This window comes from Homalodisca vitripennis, chromosome X, assembly GCF_021130785.1.
Source record: "Homalodisca vitripennis isolate AUS2020 chromosome X, UT_GWSS_2.1, whole genome shotgun sequence".
Taxonomy (NCBI): Eukaryota; Metazoa; Arthropoda; class Insecta; order Hemiptera; family Cicadellidae; genus Homalodisca; species Homalodisca vitripennis.
The window spans coordinates 31,006,834-31,030,930 of NC_060215.1; the positions used below are offsets into that span (position 1 = coordinate 31,006,834).

The 24,097-nt window shown below is 32.8% G+C and overlaps 1 protein-coding gene across 5 annotated transcripts in view; it reads left to right on the forward strand.

Moving 5' to 3' along the window:
* Nucleotides 1-18,938, forward strand: part of LOC124368879 — a 32,138-nt gene extending 13,200 nt beyond the window's left edge. For all 5 annotated transcript variants that reach the window (XM_046826366.1, XM_046826364.1, XM_046826363.1 and 2 more), the window contains 5 exons: nt 306-424; nt 5,678-5,909; nt 7,010-7,141; nt 10,799-10,969; nt 13,479-18,938. In XM_046826366.1, coding sequence (XP_046682322.1) covers nt 306-424; nt 5,678-5,909; nt 7,010-7,141; nt 10,799-10,969; nt 13,479-13,586 — 762 coding nt within the window. In that variant the 3' untranslated portion in view covers nt 13,587-18,938. The remainder of the gene's footprint in view (nt 1-305; nt 425-5,677; nt 5,910-7,009; nt 7,142-10,798; nt 10,970-13,478) is intronic.
* The last annotated feature ends 5,159 nt before the right edge of the window (nt 18,939-24,097 follow it).

The window sequence follows — 24,097 nt, forward strand, 5'->3', positions numbered from 1 at the left end:
CCTTTAATTATTCTAAGAGCTTTCTTCTGCCATATAAAAGCTTTATTAGATACTCTACTGTTACCCCATAAATTGACACCGTATATCAAATGTGTGTGAAAAAAAGCATAGTAAGATATAATGATCATTTCATTACTAACACAGAACTTAAGCTTACGAAGTAAAAATACAACTGCTCAGTGGGACATAAAGGTACAGCTGAAGATTGACAATCTTGAACTAGTCCAAACCTACTCAAAACACCAAGTCACTAATTCACAGTAAATACAAGTGTGGAGTCTCTAACATCACGTAATTGTTTCTAGGAGTTCAGGATGCTAACACAGCACATCTACAGAATAGCGACTGAACACGGACTGGATGCTCAAAACTATATATGCAAAACTTGTGATCAACATGTTGGCATCAATTTTCAGCTTGCAAAGTAAGTTTTTACCTTTTGTATTATAGTCTTCAGTAAGTGAAAACAAATATTGAAAAACCTTGAATAATGTTAACCCTTAGCGAGCCACAAATAAATAACCAAAACTACTCCTAAGAGCCATACACCTTAAAAATAAAAAAATTCCCACATACCAAAACCAAGTTTTTTTTAATAATTCTTATAACATAACAGGTAAAAAAGAACGACAAAATTTTTTTTACTCTTTATTGTTAATTTACAGCCAAAAAATGGTAAAATCATAATTTCACTGAAAAAATTTAATTTTGACATTCTATGTGTTCATATATAAAATTAACAATAGTTGAACACAATTATTGTTATATTTTACAAAAAACAAGCATATAGTAATTTGTATTTAGAGAAAATATAAAGAATATAGTAAAAATTTATATATATATATACAAATTAAATAAAATCAATGAACTAAAAAAAAAACTTGACAATAAAGCCCTACATCACAATAATAATACATAAACTACACTGCAAATTGATTAAAAATATTGATTAACATCAAAATTGAAAAGATAAATACGCGGATCGAAAATGGAAGGGCGAATAAACATCTAACCTTACGCAAGGCTACAGGCGGACTGAGCGCGCATCAGTAGACGTCGTTGGCTCTGCAGGAGACTATGAACATCCGGCCGCCCACTATTTTGTCGATCGAACAAGAGCCGTGACCTTCAAAATAGACACGAACGATTGTCTCTTATTTAGATAAACCTTGTTTGACAGTTTTTACTAAGTTTGTTACCCAGAAATGCTTTTAAATAATATTAAAATAAAAAATTGATTTTGCGTCAGTGGACGTCGTTGGCTTTTAGCGCTAGTTTAGGCATGACGTCTAGTAACGTCATTGGCTCGGTAAGGGTTAACACAAATTTGTCATTTGGGAAGCATCAGCGTTCCTGACGTTTTTTGGTCCCAGTTTGTGTAAGCGTAATTGTAAATTGGTCGTGCTAGCTTATGCATTGACGGTTTTGTGTGTGTTATTTTTGTTATTTGACTTAAAAATGCTCAACAGGTGCCATTTTGCGAATATTGAAGCAAATCACAGAATTTTTTAGGTTTTCCTCTTTTTGATCACAATATATGTGCAAAATTTGGTATCTGTATCTTCTAAAAAATACAAAATAGTGGCTAGCGGCTAAACTACACGTTTCTTGATCTATGTTTAGAGGACATTTTTTTGTTTGAAATGATGAGTACTATCCTATCAGCCACAGAAGTTTGTGACACCTGTATATAGTACTGGGGTGGGCCTCATCACGGTATGAGCTGGGTGGCAGACTACACACATCATTTGCAACCAGACGAGACAAAAGATATGAAGAGTAAACAATTTTTTTGTTGGTAAAAAACAGTTAAGGTTTTATTATTCCAAATATTCCCTAATGTTTTACTTAGGACTTTAAAAAATATTCTGCTGACAAAAATTGTATGGCCAAATCAACAGAAAGCTTCCTACAGAAAGACTTTTTGATATTGTAGATAAGAAAGTTTTTGTTGCAAATGTAACAGTTTATTGTAATAAAAATGAAAAGCACACTAGAAAATGTTCTTTTCAAATTATTATGTTCCCAAATTCATAGTTGCTGGTCAAGATACAATATGTCAATGGTTTAGGTGGTTTTTTAATATTTTTGGTCAGTAATAAAAGCAAAAGCGTATTTTATAAGTGAATTTCTACCCAATCAAACTAAATCTTCTTCACTAATTTTAGTGTTACTTAAAAAAATGAGAAATAGTGATTTCAGACAATGAACATCACTAGTGTTACATAAGTGGTGTAACTAATAAGCCTTTCCATTAGAGCAGTGGTTCCCAACTTTTTCCAATGTAAAGTACCCCCTATTCTTTGATGTGGATGGTGCAATTACTATTGGTACTTAATACTATTAGTTTTATCTATTTTTTTCTTTTATCTATATTACTATTTTTTTAATACTATATGTATTTACCAATAATCATTTATAAGAACTGGTTTCAGGTTTTTACTTACGTTAGCAAAGTATGGATCAAATGATGAAAGTTAAGATGTGGAGCTGCATCAAGTTTATTTCTCTGTTTTTTCTTAATGGAAGGCATATGATGAAAATTATCTCTCAACAAGCACTGAGCTTGTGAAAGACAACAGACACTTCAGGGCTTTATCACTGTCACTCGTACTCTTTCTCGATTCCTGCCCAGAACTCTGTAAGATTTGCGTGTTTTAACTCAGAACGCAGAGAAGAATCTGTTGAAATTTCAATTAATGCCTTTTTGTTCAAAACTTGCAATTTGATTTGCTTGCTCAAAATATTGGGTATAAAAGGAATTTGAAATTCAGTTGTCTTCACAATTTTTCTCTGGAAAGTACCTCCTAAATTATGCTTGAAGTACTTTTAAGTTTGAAATAATATCACATTTCACTTCTTCATAGAGTCTGGGACTGTTTTCCATCAAGAAACTATGAAGTGTGTCGAGAACTTCACACTGGTTCTGTATAAGGCAAAATCCCCAAAAAACTTCTTTATCATAGACTCAATTTTGTCTGATACCTTGAAGTTGATTGATCTCTGAAAAAATGTCAATTAAGAATGAAAACTGCTGCAGCCAATTACTGAAAAGAGTGATCTTAAAAAAAAGTAGTGTTTCATTTGTTAATTCAAACAATCTTGTGAGTACCTTTCCTCAAGATAGCCATCAAACCTCTGTGTGATAAAGCAATGTGAGATGTAGACTATTCATATTTTCTCATATCAATTTAAATAGTCTTGATTTTGATGCATTCACAACCTTGACTTATTGGTAGAGCACTTTTTTAGTGAATCAGGAAGGGGTTTTGAAGCTAGACTGCCTATGGATACCGCAATGGCTCCAGAAAACATCGGGAGCAATGTCTGAAGTGACCTCTCAAACTCTTTTCTCTGTGAGAGGATAATATAACAACAGGTTTTCCTCAGGAACATTGCTACTCAAATACCTTGCAATTACAAGCAAAATTGACAGACTCGAAACATCTATGCTTTCATCCACTGGAATAGAAAAGAAGAGACTTTGTTTTATTTTTTAACTGCCGTAGGTTCAATATCGTCTGACATATCCTTGATTCTACAAGATACTGTATTGTTTGATAAGGGAATTTTCTTAACTTGTTTACGTGTTATTCACCTAATATACATTTAACAGCATCTTTAACGTAATCATAAATCAGATTTTTAGCAACTATGTGGTTTTTATCATTTTTTGGCAGTATGATAACTAATTCCATAGTATGCTTCTATAGTATTCTTAGTAGTATTGTTTTTGCAGATGCAAAAAATGTATTGGTATTAGGGCTTTTTAGTAACCTTTGAAAAAACTTAAAACTCTTTGTTTCTAGTTAGGATGTTTTGTATTTAAATGACGAATCAAAAGGGGAGGTTTCACACACCCATTCAGTTTTCCCGCAAACATTCCACATGGGTTTTTGACACATCATCAGCTTTGAATGAAAATCCATAGCTTAAATATTCATAAAAAACTTTTATTTGACAAAGAGAGAGAAAGACATAGAAAACATAGTTAATATACGATAATTCTGTCTCCACATACAGTAATTTAGTGCGGTAAAGACAAAGAGTGGTTTCCTGACTGCCTTGTAATTGTAGAGCAGGGTCAACTGGCTGTGTATACGATATTTTGTGTGAGCAACTCTACAGACAGTACTCTGAAAGTTTCCTATCATAAAATTGTAGACCCATTCCTGCATTTGTATTGTTCATCTATATCTGGAGTAGATGTTTTCCATCACTATTCTATTCTGTGCTTTCAGTCGCAGTCACACACAAACATACAAGCTCCACGCAATTTCCGATCAACAACGCATCAACTTTCTCGTCAAATACTAGTGTAACCTTGTATTTGTGTCAAATCTAAAGTGTGAAATATTTACATCCGCCATTACTGGTATTATTTTCCCGTACCACGCCACAGGCTTCTACATACCCCTGAACCACACGTTGGGAACCACTGCATTAAGAACCACTGCTATATTCATGCTGCTGATCGCGTCTCGATCTCCACACACAGGCTATGCCCATGTGGAGATCATTTCCTGTTTTTGCATGTATGTTGAGATCTTTGTAACTATGAGAGAGGAAATAAATATTCATTCATTCAAAAAGATATTTCATCTGCAAAGTTTAACCCAGTTGTATTTTATCTTCTCTTGAAAATGTGCAAAATTAGACATCTTTAACCCTTATAACGTCACAGACGCCGTATGGCGCATAGACAAACTATCTCCAAACGGCAAAGACGCGGTACGGCGCATTGACACAAAACTGCATCTATAGCAAATTTAAGTTCCTTTTAAATCCAATCAATGTCACTAACGGTATGCGTCAACCATGTGTGTGAGTTATTGACCTATGTCAAGCGTCAAAATATAGATGTCGCGTTACATTGTTTGAAACAATAGACGCGGTGTCTAGACACTCTCCCCGCCACACGGCACAGACGCCGTACAGCGCGCGCGCTTTTGTTTGCAGTTTGGCTTCAGGTAGTGCGTGTCGAACTATCGCTGAGTCGGTTTCCTTCGTCGTGTTTTCTGTTTATATGGTTTTTATTTATTTTTAATTTTATTATATATAATTTATTATAAATATAATTTATTTTAATTATATTTATATAATTGTCTGGTAATAAAATAGCTAATAAAATTGTGTGTGCCTTTTATTTTGACTTTATTTATATCTACAATTTAATGTCCCATAAATATATGTACGTACGAGATAATTTTAAAATTTTTACTTTTTTATACTTACCATAATTATAGAAAGTAAAAATAAAAATGAACTTTACACATTAAAATTTTTTTTTTTAATATTGTGCCGTTTGCTGGAAGTTGTGAAAAGATATACTGACGTTATAAGGGTTAAGATTAAGCTGAATTCAATTTCAGAAGATTTTTTTTGTATCTAGCTGAAGTTTAGCAGGATGAATATCCACACGATGGTGACACTTTTTGTATAACACAGTTTTAAGTGAAACCACCGAAATATTTGTATGAGGTTGTTATTTCTGGTTTTCCAGTGTAAAACTCAAAACTTGCTTATAATTCCGCTAAACTAAAAGTATTGTCTAATTGGGTAGAACTTATACTGGTGAAATTTCGATACATTTTAATTACCAATCAATAAAAACTAGTTAAAAACAAGCTGCTGTTTAACACAAGACCCGTGTTTAAATGTAAATTATATTTCACAGAGTTTGTGGGCTGACAGGAGCTTACTACTGCTCGGACTGTTTCTGTCCCGATCCCACAAATGAGTATTGCGTCATCCCGGCCAGAGTCATCTATAACTGGGACTTCCGGCGTTACTCTGTGTCCCACAAAGCTTCTGAGTTTCTGTCACAAGTTCACCTTTACCCGATGTTTGACATAAGTCTCATTAACCCCAAGATATACAGCGTTGTTGAGGAAATGTCAAGGTTGAAGGTAATTTAGTTTTATCTCATTAGTTTTCATTTATTCTTTATGAGTGAATGGAATAAGATTTATTAGTTGTTTTGGAAATCATTATGATTTCACTTTTGTTTAATTTTGGAGATGAAGGTTTGGATGGTTGACAGGATTATAACAACAACGAGAAACACAAATTTTGTTGGTTTTATCACTCCTCAAGAAGATTAACTCGATCTTAAACTAGCACACTAAATGGACCAAAAATAAGCACAAAGTTTCCCTATTTTGTACTAGACGTATTTTTGCAAATTTAACAATTCCATAGAGTTATGAAAGGTCTAAATATTAAAAATGAGTATGGATCCCTATTGTTACATTGGTTTTTATAAAGAATAAAAATAAAATAATTTTTTTAAGTGAATTTTTATGCTGGATGTGGTTTAAAATCTGCTTTACACTTCAATCATGATATTGCCGGTAAAATTATAATTGGGTGGTAACAATTTTAATAATAAAAACATAAAATAATTCTTTGCAGATTGTTACAAATTAAAGTTATGTCACATCAACCTAAATTGGATAATCAATAACATTTCAATTGGTGAAACCAAGTCTCTGTCGTCAAGTTCAAGTGCCTGATAAAGTTATGAACTTAAGTTACTGTGAGTACACGATTGTATGTCTCTTACTGTTAAGTAACAAAAGGCATAAACCAGCTTATGTTATAGAAACAGCGCATACAAGCTACTTGAAGTCAGCAGTGACAAATGTTGTAGCGGGGAATATGCGCGATCGAATACTGCGCACGCCACGGGCATGCCAACAGCTCTTGTAGTTATAAATAGATAAATGCAAGTATGCAAAGTGTTAAGTAAATCTGCTAATTTGAAACGGTCAAGATAAAAATGTTCAAATCAAGATTTAGCTTTGGTTAAGGTGATATTCAGCAATAGTGGATTTGGCAGTGAACTTATATGCATGAGGCAGTCAGATTTCTTCCCTTGGAAAATATTTCCCTCATATTTTGCCTACTTATTTGGACATATTCTGCTCCCTGGATTTCTTTTTTAAATTACATAAACAACAATCAATTCAAATTCGGTTGATGATTAAAACTTTCTTTTGATTTTTAGGAACTCAGAGTGCAACTGAACTTCTTGCAAGCCTATTTGCTCACATGTAAGGGGAATGCAGTGGAATCATTACAAAAACAGATATGGCCAAGAGAGTATCTGTATGAAAATATTCATCTTTATTCACTTGCTGTAAGTATATTTGAAATTAAATGTAACAGTTTATTTTACATATATTTGAAATATTTTTAAACTTATTTTTATATACTTTCGTAATAGTTTATTGAAAACAACATAAAGTATCTCTCTCTCTCTAAATATATATAAAATATAGAGTCCCGGCGGAGCAAGTACTTTTTGCGATTCCATGTTTATTGAAATATATATATATATATATATACTTATATATGGTTTATAAACTCCAATAAACCTATATATAAACCTCAAACTCTCATCATGTTCTATAAAAATGGGGAATACCCACATGAAGCAACAAAATGTATGTCAAACACTTAGTTTTTAGTGAGATTTAAATTCACTAATTCAAATTTGCGAATGCTTATTCAATATTGTTGTTAGGTATTACAGAAACAAAACAGGTCCCTATGAACTTGTTTCACATTACTATTTTGGTTGAATAGTGTTGAAGACACTAATATGTAACTATATACAGTGTTTTACTTTCCATTTCCTACAGTTTATTAAACATTTGTAATTATTGCACTATAAAGTGGTTTGTAGCATAAAACAATATTTGAATTAAATACTACATAGTCCATCCATCAGACGTATACTCAATAAGGGGAGTCGGGTGTCCCTATCCTTACAATGTTAAATTGACTGTCTTTGATGTACCTTTTTGAAATAAGTGCAAATACCATAATTATAATTTTTGTTTTAAATTAAAGCCTACTCCTTTCTCTATAATTTACATGGATGGTTTACTCTTTAAGTTAATATTGGTATTTTTATGATTTTTTTTTACTTTTTATTCTTATGTAAATTAGTTTTTTAATTCTCTAAAAAATAAATTAAATAGTTGAAAAAAATATTCTCCATACAAATTAAAGAGGAGAATGAGCTAAACAAAATAAAAAAATCATTCAGATATCTCATGTGGTTCCTGAGAAAAGGTACATTAAAACTTAACAATGTTAACTTCCGGAAAACGCAAAAAACATGTAGGGCTAGAAATACTAGGTTTACAATTAGGTATGCTGGGCCTACGACTAACTTGACAAGTAGAGTTGTTTATACTGTCCTCCACTTCTTCTAGTCTAACTACACGACGTTTTGGTGTACCAATAAACACCTTTTTACGCTTCTTGAATACTTTACCGACTGCTCTAGGCATTTTGTAACTAAAAGAACTGTAAAAATAATTCAATGCTTGTTGGTAAGCAAATCACAATATTAAATGCAACAGACACACTTCAGTTAACAAATTTCAAATGAAAACAGCTGGGAATATTACAGGCAAATACAACCAAATGATAAATCAAGTAACTATAGCAACTAAGAATACAACTGTACTATAACAAGTGATACTGCTGGGAGTTGAGTGAACATGCGAAACTTGTTGAGCAAGCGCAACTTCAAAAATGTATAACTAAAAAAGTAATGGTCATAAATGAATGAAGTTTTTAGTAAAATACACAGTAATAATTCAGGAATATTAAAAAAATAATCTGAAAATGATTTTTTTTTTATTTTTAGTCACCTGACACCCCTTAAATTAACCCCGTTAGTGCTAGGAGTGAAAAATTTTGTCATGCTAAGAAATACCAAACTATTTTTATGCGTAATATACAATGCACAAGTCTTTGGCCAAAAACACAACGGTTTGGGACATACAGTATAAAAAATATTATTTATGAAGATATCAGAAATCTCTTTGGCTTGTTTTAATGATTATTATATTAATTTTTGCATTTAAAAATGTGTAGAAACTAAAACAATTCTACTAAAATATGTTTTAAAGAATTTTTATTTAAAAATAAAAATTGAGATTTGAACTCAAATAAATATTTTCAAAAGTAGGCTATGTTAGTTATCAATGCTGGCATGTTTTAGAGCATTTAAAAGCAATCCAAAATCATATAAAAAAAGTTGTATTTGGCATATGTAAAGTGAATAAAATGTGTTTGCAATTTCCTATGTCACAGAGGATTTTTAGTGAAATGGCATTGTTTTAGTGAACAATGTTATTTATATAAATAAATAGTGTTTGTTTTCTGGTGGTCCTTACTAGTTTGTACATATGAAATTATATAAAAAGGTTGGGAAAAAAATTTCCATTGAATGTTGTTTATTATATGAAACAAAATCAACACTTCCCTTGCGAACACTTAGATCAACAGTCGTTTTTCCGGCACTAACCTCATCTAGTAGTCGTATTATTTTACTGTCGGTCATTTTATAACTTTCCAATCACAACATAAAAAATCATTAATCTGCTCTAAGAATAATTATAACTCCCTAATTCACAACGTAAACAACGCGATGCCATTTACATAACACAGAAAGAGGTTTGAGACAGACGTTTTCAGATGCATATTACATTTGTCCACAGACAGTGGAAGTAAAAAAGCAAATGAAGAACCAAAATGTTTAATTTGGACCTTTGTAAAAGCTGTTTCCATGGTTTCAGCCAATATCATAGACATTTAAAATATTTAAAAAAATATTATTCCAAAAGTCTTGTTAAGCGATTTTGGCACTCCTCATTCAAATTTAGCGGGTCGTGTAATGCGGTCCCAGCATTCAAGAGCATTTTCACTCTGTGGCACTAAAAGAATTAAAGAGAGTTAATATTGTGGATATGATGCCTTTTGTATTATCATTTCCCCTTCTTCTCCATTTATGTTACTGGTGAGTAATCCTGCTGCTGTTTTTTTTTTTTACCACACATTAAACGATCAATGCAAATATATACCCCAATAAATATGACATCTATGTATTCTTAAGTAATTAAACTACCCATAACCGGTACTTATAATTCAAAGAAATGTAGCTGGTCAATTTGAATAAAGCATAAACATTAATTCATAGTTGGTAGTAACCACCAAGTTTTTCAACTTTGATACAAGTATAAGTAAAAGTATAGTAAAATTTTTTGTACAACACATCAACCAGGAGCTTAGATTCTGACCTGTATGACAACATTATAGCTATTGCCAATAGTCTTGTCCAAAGGATAATTAATGTTAAATAAAGTTTTTGTAAGTAATTTATACATTTGTTTAGTATAAGGTACAATTAAAATATTACTCACCCAGTAAAAGACAAATGGGTCGATACTTTCATTATAACAAATGTTGAGATTTATATAAAACACTGATTTTTTTAGTTCAACACGATTCCTCAATAAAAAACCCTGGATATATTGGTCACTCAGATCGTGTACTCATACCACTATAAAAATATTTTGTTGGAAGGGTTTACAAGAACTGTTATAAAAGAAGAAGTATTCACACTAGAATCAATTTAGCATTAGAAAGAAGAATTTCTCTTTTTAGTGTTAGTATTGGTGATTCAATTCTACTTCATAGGTTCGTAACTACACTTACACTGGGCTAGTGTAATTTCTGTAAAAATTTTCATTTTCATTAACTTACTGTGTTTGTGAAAATGTAGATTAGTGTTCACAACCTCATGGTTTCTATATTGGTATATTCTGTTTTCATTGATACCAAACACTCTGCTTTGTTCACTCATAAAAATGGATTTAATTTATTATTGGCTCAACGTTGCCTACGCATTCATGAAGGCACACCAGGTGTATGGTTAATGACCTTATATGTGTGTTTATAAATATGTGTGATATGAACAGTTGATAATTATGTGCAGGACCTGATTCAAGCTTCTTCTGGTGTTCTGGAGAGCACCCTGCAGAAGGTTGTGGACTCATCGAGAAACCACATTCTTTCTTGTACGCTTTGTATTCAGAAAGGCTTTATCTGTGAAATATGCAAAGATCCTAAGGTTATTTTCCCTTTTGATCTAGATAAAACGTATAGGGTAAGTATTTTCCATTTCATTAATACAATCATTGCTTACGTAATTAAATTCTTGAAATATTTCAGCCTCGACGTGGAGATCCGTTTTCATCCAACAGATGTTTTTGTTTATCTTTTCAGGCAGCTCATTTTTTGCCTTCGGCCAAAAGCAAGTCCTCTGATTTTTATTTTTATTTGTGATTGGTAAGGTATATCTTGTTATAAGTATTGACTCAGCAGATTTTCTGTATGTTTTATTAAATTTTATTTTAGGCATACGTTTTGAGCCATGGCCTTTGCTGTCCGTGAGAGTTAAAAACATGGAAGTTCAAAGATCCTTATATGCTCTTTTTTTTTTATTACATACATATCGAATGCTCACATGGAACACAGTATTGTAACTGATGTAATATATATGATGTGGCTGTGCTGTTCTCAAAATCTGGAGAGTGCTTCCTGTATATCCTACTCAACCTATGCACTCATTAAAGATTCTCTTGTAACTCTATGTTGGTCCTCCCCTGATATAATGGAAGAGAAAATATATGCATTATATATATATATATATATATATATATATATATATATATATATATATATATTGATTCAATGCTTATTGAAATTAAATAAGGCTATTGCCATTTATACAGTTTAATGTAAATAAAAGTCGTTTGACAAGTATTTGGTCTTCCGATCATATGTTAGTTTGCTTATTTAAACGCATATGTGACAGATACGGCCAAATACAAAATAATTGAATCGGAAAAAGTAAGCGCTCTGTGGTGTAATGGTAGCACATTCACCCGGCAAGTGAGAGATCCGGGTTCGACTCCCGGCGGAGCAAGTACTTTTTGTGATTCAATGCTTATTGAAATTAAATAAGGCTATTGCCATTTATACAGTTTAATGTATATATATATATATATATATATATATATATATATATATATATTTGTATAGTATTTATGAGTAAAGTTTCAATGCTTTATCTGCAATGTTTCCAAAAATCTAGTCATCCCAATACTACCTGACCTAGTTGTCAGCTATGGTGGTTGTTATTTTTGTATTATTCAATTTTTATACTCATGTTGGCAACTTATAATTATTACACTAAGGTTTTATTACTGAATTTGGACAAAGTATGAATAATCAACTTTGCAATAACATCATTTGCTTTTTTTATTTCGTTTTAAATTACTCACACAATGGTCCTTAAACAAGTCAGACTGTGTAATTTTAAACAATTTAATAGGCTGTAGCTCTTAAAGGAGTAAGTAAAGGAAAAAAATTCCAAGATTAAAAACGTTAAAATTTTGTTTTATATCCAAAATTTCAAGAAAATATAGAGTCTTCTATAAGAAACTTTTAGTTGGCTGTTGTATTGGGAAATGGCAGACAAATTTTAAAATTCTAAATTTATATTTTTAATTGTCAATAATAGTGAAGTTCCTATTTCAATTTTCCTGTAAAGGTAAACTCTTTAAAAAGTTATGCTGGTTAAAAGTTTGAAACATTTAAAATGTAGGTCCTGTTCTAGAAGGTTTAATATACTTGTCTTGGCTCAAGTTTTGAAAGTTAAACTGAGTAAATGAATACTGAACTTATTAAATAGTTTTTAAGGTAGTTACTGACTCTTCACATCTAATGGAGGATGGTCTACAAGGAGTTCGTCAACAAAATTTAACGTAAGCATAGCTCAAGATAAGATGTACATTGTTTTAAAGTGTAATGTAAGATGTACATCAAGTGAAGTCCAAAGCCCAACATAAAAATAAGAATTTTCTATTTTAATAACTGATACCAGGATTTTCCTTTTAGCATTTATCTGTGCTAAACAATCCCTTTATAATGATGTACATCTTTATACAATGCCAACTTTATCTTTATATGCCAATGTGTCTTTATCTTTGCCAATGGCGCAGTGTAGTGGGTACGGCGGTTATCGCAAGATAACCAGATCAAGCAACGCCGAGCGTGGCTGCTGCTTTGACAGGTGACCGCTGAGCGATCCTGTCCTTGCAAGCAGCCCGTCTGCCCGACCATTGGTGGTGGTTCGGAAGTCACCTTTAAGCCGTTGGTCCCCAGGTTAAGTGTTAGAGAGGGCTTCTTAGCCCTAACTTCGCCTGGTAAAATAAGACATTCTTTACTTTTACTTTTACATCTTGAGCTAAGTTTGCTGTAAAAACTCCTTGTAGACCTTTCTCCATTGGACGTCTATTACCTCTTTGTATTAATAAAAACAGGATATTCACAGTAGCGACCACGAAAGAGTGCGACACGTCAACTGCCGCCTGGCACGGCACGCTGCAGCCGATACAAACCGTTGTACTGTACAAACCTCTAACTAATGTAGATAATCATTTAGCTCAGTCCTCGTTGACACGCCAAATAGGCACCACTTTCAACTGCACTCTCTGGTGTTCCTACTGTAAATGTCTTTTTCCTTGACGTTACATTTTATACGTTTCTTATGAGATCATGATTTTGTCTATTCACGATTTAAGTGTGTTGATACACGATTTTATGTGCAGTGCAAAGACTGCTGTAGTGTGTATCATGACAAGTGCCTTCAAGCTGGTCAACTCTGCCCAAAATGCCTACGTATCCAGCAGAGGTTGCTTTCCACCGACAGCTCATGACATGGTTACTATTCATAGAACTTTATTTTAATATTTTTGGAACACGCAGTGTCTGTATATGTTCTTTCACTCTTACTAATTATACAGACCATCTGTCTGACCTAACCTTACAAAAAATACTCAAGGCTGGCTTAGGTAGATAGTGTATATAAGAGTAAGTTTCTTTTATTCTTTGATTACAGCATTTGATTATTGTTATTTAGTGTAATACTTATTTTTTAATATTTTGGATTGTTTTATTTTTGATGATTGTTGTAAATTTGGCTAATATTTGTGGTGGACCACGCAGTATAGGCTATGTCATGTATGTGTGTTGTTCTGTGCTTTAAGACTTTGAGTCATTAGTAGTAAAAAATATCAAACATTTATTCTGTGCCTAACAACCTGTGGTTTTTAAAGAATTTATCGTCTTCTTTATTATGAAAGTAAAATTGAACAAAACTGCAGTCCTAGTAATGTGGTTTTGGATTTGAAATGAAATAGTTTGATATTGAAAAGAAGTAAGATGTTAAACACAGTGTTCTTACTCATTACTGTTGAACGAAGTGTGCCAAATTTAAAACGTTTTAAATGGATCCATTTTAAGATAACATACATTACAAATTTTGGACTTATAACAACTGAAAACACAAGCATTTTACAAATATTTTACTAAAATAACTTTTTAGAACATTTTATTGGAAATCCAATGACATATTTTTTTTATGTTAATCAAGTGAAAACAGTTGCGTTCTGTAGTTTTATTCGAGCCACTTATCAGCGCAACAACTAAAATTATTTATATGACAAGAGATTTATTAACTATCACATGTAGGCAAGTAACAGTATTTATGCTGTAAAAGAAATAAATGTCATTAACACGTTCGCTACTAAAAATCCCTATATAGAGTTCTGTATATGCTGAAATTTTTTAATTTTATTTTTACTTACTTTTGGATGAAATATGATAGAATATATGAAAATTACTCATTAGTCACAAAAATCACTACCATTTTGGAATGCGGTAACTGTGGTTACCGCTAGCTCCTGAAGACAGTCTTCCTTGCCAGCTGGTAACGAGTTACCGCTCGCACTAAGGAAGACCCTTTTATGGCAGTGGGAATATTCCAAATTAATACATCGTAGCTAAGTGAACTCTATTTTATTTGTTTTAGACAAACATAAACAATATTTATATGTAAGTGTGTAAACCAAAATGAATGTAAAAGTGTATATACGCCTCCGCTAGCTCACTCAAATTCAATTATTATTTACAAATATGTGGTGAGTAATCATAACAAAATATATTTAAATGTTTACTTGAAATGATTGTAGTTTACAAAAAATATTTTAGTACATAAGTTTATAAAAATGGAGAAAAAAGAAGAAATAAGTTTACTAAAATAAAATATCGATACAAATGTGTATATACATCCTAACCAACCCACCCAAAAGTCGTTTATTATTTACAAATATGCCTAGAACTTGGTTGTTGTACACCACTTGGTCCGGGGGAACATCCATTGTGTTGCACAATCACTTACTACTGTAAAAACTTAAAAAATCATAAAAAATAATGAAAAAGTCCAATGTGAAAATGAAGTGCATTAAAATGCGGGAAAAGTACTTCCCGAGAAGCGAGAAATACACTGTTGTAATAGTTCAAGTGCTGGCCACACACTGACCTCATTTCAGAACAAAGGCTCTGTGGTAACCAGAGTTACCACCCGCTCCTAGCGCAGCGTAGCAGTGGTAACCAGAGTTATCGCCCGCAGCGAACCTGTTAAAGCCCACTTGTATATACCATACAAAATATATTGAATTCATCATCGGTTGTTATTAACCCTTCACACGCTACTAATAAATCCATTAACTTTCCTATAACGCCAAGGCAAGTAAAAAATTTTGTTTCTTTAAGTTCAAAACTAATTTTTGTTATAGCTAAATTATAAAATGTGAAAGCAAAATAAGTATAAAACGGGACATTTGACTTAAAATTAGTCTATTTATTGATAAAAAACTCTATTTACAAAACTTTATTTCAAATAAATTTTGATTTCATTGTAGAATTTTACTATAAAACAAGATAAATATTTCAAACTAATCACAACACTACCATATGATAAAGAATAATAACGAGATACGTAGTAGACGCACACTCGTGACAACCGAGAAAGCAGTATAACATGCCACAGATATGTTTGGTTACGGCTCTGTAGGAGACGCAGAACTGACAAGCAGGTGGTCGGAGTTAAACAAAGGGTGCTCCCCTCCCCCTGTCGCAGAGTGAAGGTCGTTTGTAATTATTTCCTTGGGAACCGTGATAAGCACGGAGCGTGCACCAGGCATTTCGAAGGCCTCGTGCGCAATAAGAAACTCAACAATCTATAATATCAGATAACTGTATTTGGCGTTTTGGTTAAAGTCTACCACTCTAATATATCCGTCTACGGCGCGGGAAGGGTTAAATACTACCCTTTGTTTTGTGTTAATACTATTGCTTTTTTGTTAGTGCTTTTTGTTTTATTAAGTTTATAATAAACAAATTTTCAGACTATAAAAACGCTACCTTGAAAACAAATTGTTTTGGTGGTTGGTTTGTGATTGTCTAGTAAATTTGAGACCCTATTTGTCCTTCACTGATAAAACAAAAATCTACAAGATGTATTATATTTTATAGAGATTGAAATCTTGCCAAGAATTAATGTTTGACTCCTTTTCTGCCAAGCATCTGTTGAATTTTTCACATTGGTGTTATTGGTACATAATATGAGATAAATGAAGTAGGCCTAATGTAATTTAAGCAATTATGCTGCAACTGAGATGGACTAAATAATTTATAATTGGTTCTGATATAATTTGTTATTGTTAATAAATACTACAACATAAATATTTGTGGTTTCAATCATTAGTTTAGTTTCTTTTCTTATTCCATATGCAGCTGTTTTTTATTTATTAGAATAGTATATTATTGTTACCACGTTTACTCTACATAATACTGTAATAACTAATCATAAAATATGTTCATGCTAATACATTTGCATGGTAAACAGAACCATCATATCATTTGTTTTTGTATACACTAAAATAAAATGATTTACATTACTCTCTGTGATAAATATGACATAATTGTGTTGCAATGTACACAAAACAAATGACGCGATGGCTCAGTAGTTTGATAAATAAGTACCAATAATGTGCATTATAATGGTGAAATCACATCGTGAATAGAATATTTACTGCATTACGTTTTTTTATCTCATACTGTTTTCGCATTTTACCGATCAATGTATTGCACAAGTTTATAAATCCCCAAGTTCATGTGTGTCTCATATTGCACCTTATGTTGGTTTAGAGGTTGATGCCTTATTGTTAAGCATCGTCCGTAAGAATAAGTCTCAAGAATTATTTTAACGGGCTGGGGCCACTACAATGTCATCTGATATTTTATACTGGTACTAAAGAAATATTTGGTAATAATTTATTATTTTTATGGTAACACTTGTCTTTAATTATATTGTAATTTTTGTAAATTTTTGAGCATGAGTCGAATACAATTATTTTTATTCTTTATTCTTACAACTATTGTATTTTCATTAAACATAGCATCTTGTCATATTCAATAGATAGTGTTATAGCTCAGAAACTATTGATTGTATCAACCTACAAAGTTTAATTGAATTTAGTAAGGAAGTTTTTATTTATATACCCGTAAGTGGGTCATTTGAAATCAGTGATGCGCTTATGGGGGAGGGTTGTTCCGTAAATGCAGACTTTTGCCCAACTGTGTACCGGCGGAATGACTGCCATGTGAAAGTAGCAGAAGATCGGAGAAAGTAGCGGATGAGACGTATCTTCGAAAGAAGAATTTTATCGGATATGGGCTACTAATTAGCCCATCTAGGGGTTCCATCATAATAATTATAACTGTTACAAATAAAATGAGTTCTGGAGCATTAGTCTATAATTAACAACTGTATTGTGATATAACAATTAAAATAGTTAACAAAAGATGTGCTTTCATGCCAAACCTGATACATGTCAATGTAATAATAAAATACTATCTACAAACAAAATTAATTAAATAGGCCAAAAACAAGAAACAAAATCCCTTTTAGAATTAACCAAAAAAAGAATTTTTTTACTAAAAAAAGAAAAAATGAATGAATGAAATGAAAAGAATGTTTGTTTACTAATCTAACAAACATGTGATCAATATGTCTGTGACATATTGGTTACCCTGGTCAGCTCATTTACTAATGATTCAAGGCCAAAACTGGCCATTAGTATTTTATAGTTGTCAATAACATTACTATCTAAACAAAGCAAATCCAAATTAATATCTCCCAAAATTAGTAAATTCTTAAATTGCTTGTCAACTTTATTTTTCAGTAAATAGATGCCTAACTCATCTAAAAAATAATTTGTGGTAAATTTTAGTAATTTGTAGATAGCCAAAATATGAAATTCCCTACCTAAATAAATAACACTAATTCTGACCGTGTCAGATGATAATAATTTTGGTATTTCCAGTTGTATCACATTAATATCACTCTTTATACGTAAATAGCTACTCCATCAGAACAATGGTTGTTATTTGCATCTATAACCAAATCATAATAAGGAATGTTGTAATAAATTGACTCAAGAGTTAATCCACATTTCAGTAAAAATTATACTGCTCTCATACATGTATTTACGTGTGTAATTTATTCAGCTTATCTGCCATGTGATAACACTTTTGAATTTTTATTATTTAAAAAAACGATATAAAACACAACTGTCCAAAATTTAAACAATGTACATTTGCTGTAACATGTATTGTTTGTTTGTTGATTCAGACCAGAAACAGAGTTTGGTATGAACATTACGATCAGCATTAGTTCAGTCTATATCAAGTTTTTGCAGAATGCATATATGTGACAGAGAGATATATAAAAACTGTATTGATTACAATTAGTACTTGAAGTATGCAATATTGTTGTATATTTGCTTTCATTGTATTTCATAGTAAAATGTCATAATTTTACTGTACATCAACTGTAGTCGTTTAATTTTGTTCATTAAACTATTAGTAATAATTTTATACTTTATTCATGAAATTACTATTTATTGTTTACTGTATATGAAAATACTGTATCATTTTATTGTTTTACTAGAAGAATTCTAGCTTAAGTATAAACCTTTACAGGTCTTTCTTTTCTATTTTAATGGTACATATATGTTAGAAAACTGTTTTTGTTTAATGTCTTATAAATATTTTATCCGAATCTGTACATTTAAACTGCTTCATATTTTGTTAATAAAGTGATAAATGGCTGTGGAAAGAGTGTTTGTAAAATCGTTTACAAAATAAATGAAAGTTGAGTTAAAGTTTGTTTTTGTCTTATTTTAGGTATTCTCTACGCATCCTACTTTTCAGTGACAAAAATATAGTTTAATGCTTTTGTAGTTGGCTATTAAAAAGTTTCAATATAGACATCAATCAATTAATCAAAATGCCTTTATTCATTAATGTTTCTCTTATACATAAGTTTTTCAGAACAACTATTGTCATTTAACCATATAGTAAAATAAATTACATCAACACAATTAAGTACTCAGCATATTTTTAAAGGCACTGCACGAAAGTGTTAAAGGTCATCCGGGTGGCCCTTTGTTGAGGTTGGGCTAAAATTAAAAAAAAAACTTCCTCCCCGATTCTCCTTTAGGAAAGTGAAGCCTCCCACAATGGCGAGTCTTGTGCTGAAGCACATTGTCATGGAAAGAGAGTTTCTCTTAGAGGTAGTCGAGCTCATGAAGCATCAAAACTCTATGCGCCATGCAGCCTGCAATGTCCTGCATATATCTTCAACAGGCAGCAGATTAACTGCTTCCTGGTAGGGACATACATGGTCGAACCTATTCAAACTAAAAATAAAACTATTGGTTAAGTTTTGTAACCTCTCTATATGGCCCATATCCTCCCAAGAAATACTCTTGTCATATGCAGGGAAGCAGTAACAAAGTACCGAGAGTAATAAAATACGTTTACTTTGCCTATGCTCATTCACATCTACCGTATGGAACGATCTTCTGGGGAAATTCCTCTGCCTCTGAAAAAGTGTTTTTTATCCAAAAGAAAATGGTAATTATCAATTCTGCTCCTTTTCATGACCCATGCAGGAAACACTTTTAAAGATTTGCAAATACTTCCTCTACCTTCTCTTTTCATTCTTCAGTCTCCTTTACGTTAAAGCGAACCAAGAAAAGTTTATTTAATAACAATCACCACCACTCTCATTTCACAAGAAACTCTCAATTGCTCCAGTATCATATTCACAATACAAGCTTTCTTGAAAGGTCCCCACTTTATACATGAACAAAAATTAACAATCATATGCCACTTTCAATAAAGGAAGAAGAATCGCTTCCAAGATACAAAATACTTTCTAAAGACTCTACTTTCTTACTGTTTCTGTGAGTGCTTGGCTTCTCTGTCAGGACTTTGAGGCATGCAACTTGCTGTCACAAAAAAAGAAAATAATTGCACAATTTGTAATAATTGACAAGTCTTTTTCAAAGCATTGTGCTTGTAAGGTGTCTGTGACAATCATGTAAATAAATAAATATCAGTGACCACTAATTGAAGTTTTGCGGTCTCTGGAAGTAGACTTCTACCTCTATACAGACCTCTCAGTCTCCCCAAAACACGTTGGTAAGCATGTGTGAAGTGTCCATTGAAGGTGGATCCACAATCAACCACTATGTCGAGAGTCGGTCTTATCACACACAGTCAAGACTCCCACCGTCAAGTGAGATGGTCACTCCATTATTTTTAAGGGTCTGTTGTGTGTAAAACATTGCATAAATCTGAGTTCAGTTTCAAGCCATTAATTACCGACTATTCTGAGATGCTTTGCAGATCAGGATTAGTTTGACCAATAGCATTCGTCATAAGGCCTGGCTCATAAGACAGAATCATCTGCTTATAAAGGGACTACACAGTTTTGCACAGAGCTAGGAAAGTCGGCAGTGCACAGGACAGGCCTCAGGCAACTGCCCTGAGGAACGCAGCTTTGCAAGAGGCATGGATTTCTCACCTCCTAGCCTGGTAGTATGCAGCCCGTCCTCAAGGTACGATCTTGCTCATGCCGTGACATTACTGAATCCATAAAATGCGTTTTTGCAATCAACATATTGTGATCCAAAAAGTCAAAAGCTTTAGAATGGTTGAGAATTATGAGGAGGCTATATTTCCTCTTGTCCTCGGCATCAAACATATCACTACAAACATTTATAAATGCAGTACAACTACTATGACTTTTATGAGACCCAAATGTAGTTTTGGAAGTACTTTATTTTCATTCATATGCCTTGTTATTTGTTGAGGTACTATTTTGTCTAGGATGTTGGACATTGCTGAAAGTATTGATATTGGTGTAAATTAGTCTAAAGTAGTTGGGGTGGCAATTTTTCGTAAAGGATAAACAATACTTTTCTTCCAAGCTTGTGGAAACACCCCATTAGTTAGAGACACATTTATCAGATACATGATAGCTTCAATGGCAAATGGATTTAAGGTGTTAATCACTTCTATCAATATTTGATCACCACCTATAGCTTTCGATGTCATGCAATTTATTACTTATTTTATTATTTCTTCCAGTGATAGCATTAAACCTAAAATCAGTCATATTCTCATTTTGTTTATTGCTCATAAAATAACTCAAGAATTCTTCATTTACCTCACTTCCACATCCCATCTCTGCAAAGGGTCTTATGTGGGTCTACCCGGTGTCAGTTCTTCGGATAAAGTGTGTTGATACATTATCCTCTACTTATATAGAGTGTGGCAGCTCCATCTATCTCTTCATAATCTTCAGATGAACCAGAACTGGCATTTTGGTCGCAGCAGAGCATACTGTAACCTGTTATGCTGTAGTTGCTCTTGAAACAAAAACAGTCCAAGAGATTATTTGGAAATAAATATAGACATTATATATCTGGTTGGAATGGCTTTTCACGGTTTTCCTGAAGTTCTCGAGGTTATTTTAATACGAGTTTTATATTTACTTCCAAATAATATTTTTTATTATCATTTCTTATTTATAGTTTATTCATATAGTTGATGTACACATATATGTAATGTTCTATTTTATATAAAAAAATTTTTCAAGTCAAAGATATAATTAAAAGACCACAACATCTTCTTACTATAGTTGTGTACCGGTACATACAGTTTTTGCAAAAATTTGACTAAAAATCAATACGATTGAATGACACAGTGTACCAGAAGTTCACAACCAAAGGATTGAAAGTTAACCTTGCATTACATCACAGTCTACTATACGAAAGTCACACCAAAACAAGTATAAATTTGATATGACGTGAATTTACTCCATCTTGCTTTCAATTAATTAATTAATTTATTTATTTATTAACGGACAAACCATTTTAACAATAAATTACACAATAGCTGATACAAGCGATAAGGCAATAAAAATACAAAAAAGAATAAGTGTATAAAATCGAGAGAATGCGATACAATAACATTATGAAGCTTATAAACAACAAGATGTAAACAAAAATATAAACTATTGAAACATAAACAATGAAACTGCAAGATGTGTTCTGCAAATACAGCAATTAATTAACAAAAACCAGATACTAACAACAATACATATATATAATAATAAATACCAACAATAATAAACTATATAAAAGTGCAATAACAGGAATAAATAAATATATTTAAAAGCAATGAGAACTAATATTAACAGCTAGCTAATAAACTATGTCATTAGCATTTAGCAATAACAATACCATATATTAGTATTAAAAATGAGTAATTATTATAAGTAGCTAGGAAAATAAATTATTATATAAAATTGCAGTACACGACACTCCGTAGAGGCGCTTCCAATCACTCTTGAGCTGCGATAAGTGAGGTGACCTTCCTCCTGAACAGCTGGCCACTGCTGTATATTCATATATCATGTGGTGAGAAACTTCCATTGGTGAGAACTCCGCGCGATGGTCCGCGCCTGTTACGCAACTTCCACTCCACAGCAAAAGAAGAGAGAATGGTCGCGCGTGTACAACCCCAGCATATCGAAGAAGGTCACAATCTGCCAGAACGCTGGTGAAGACCCGATTTCCCAGGCGAATAAACCTTGCGAAGGGAATAAAGACCTTGACTGTTGAAAGTCGAAGTTTGTGTTGAGTGAATATCTGAGGTCGACCCAGCAGATCTCGAGATCTTGTGTTTGCCGGAATTCTGCACCATTCACTATCTTCCAGAGAATCTTCTGGACAACATAAGCCACGTCACGTCGCAGGGCAAGAGGTGACAAGTTCAGATTGCCGGACAAGTTCCCTCCACAGGCACATCAAGATAGGCAAAACCCCAGCCGGACACCAAATCAATCAGGCGAAGAAAACGCCTTTGTAGAGCCTCCAGTCTCGTCCTATTGCCAACAGTGTTAAGGCGACCACACGGACATTGCATATTCCACAAGCTGTCTCACAAGGGGAACAATACAGAGAGAGCGAATGCAGAAGGGTTGTCGATGCTCTGGAGAATCTTGCTATAAAACCAAGCATCTTGTTTGCTCTGCTACTGATGTGGTCTATATGTCCAGAAAATCCCATGTCGCTGGCAAATATAACGCCTAGGTCTTTTATACACTGGGACCGTGGAATGGATGTACCAGAAATGGAGTATACGTATATTAATTTGCAGAATGTCGAAATAACAAAGCGTATATGTTATTTGCAAATGAATATGTTTCAGTAACCATTTCTCTTTTCTGAATTTCTTTCATTTTCAGAATTGTTACCATGTCTAATCTAAAGGCATTGGCCTTTAATCCAGATACTAGGAGGTTGGATTTTAATCCAGCCACAAGAAAGACAGGTTACTTTGAAGTCAGACAGTACAAGCTGGACCATTAGGAAGTCGGACTCTATAATCCAGCCACTACGAGATTTGAAGGTGGTTTGAAACAACGATGTATTGTCAGTTTTCCTACACCAGTACAAACTCCTTGGATGACAATGATGTATTTTGGTCACGTAGAGGATGGTAGAGAGAAGAGATTTGGTACTGGAAGCTTTGCTTCACCAGCCTAACAATATATTCTTTTGTGTTGTTAAATTTGTAAGTTCCTTTTACCGCATAAAAGAAACTTACAAATTACCAACAGCAACTAAGCATAATTCTAATAAAGGCAATCTGCATCATTCCTGCCTCTAAACGCTTTTATTTTTAGATGGTCCCTTATAACTTCATCGAAGGTATATACAGGTTTCTGTGGAAGGTGATGAAATGCATTTATGAACAAAGAATAGGCCTCCTGCCAACTTGCCAGATCGCCATCCTTTAGCTTCAGAGTCGTTTTTATCATATACATCAGGCTATATCTGTGTTATTTTCCATCAAGTGGGTTGTTTTCCATTCTAGACATTGCCTTGGCCTTGGTCAGGGTACTAAAAGTTAAGCTCCTCGCCACATAAGCCACCAACTATAGCTGAACAACGTGATCGGCGTC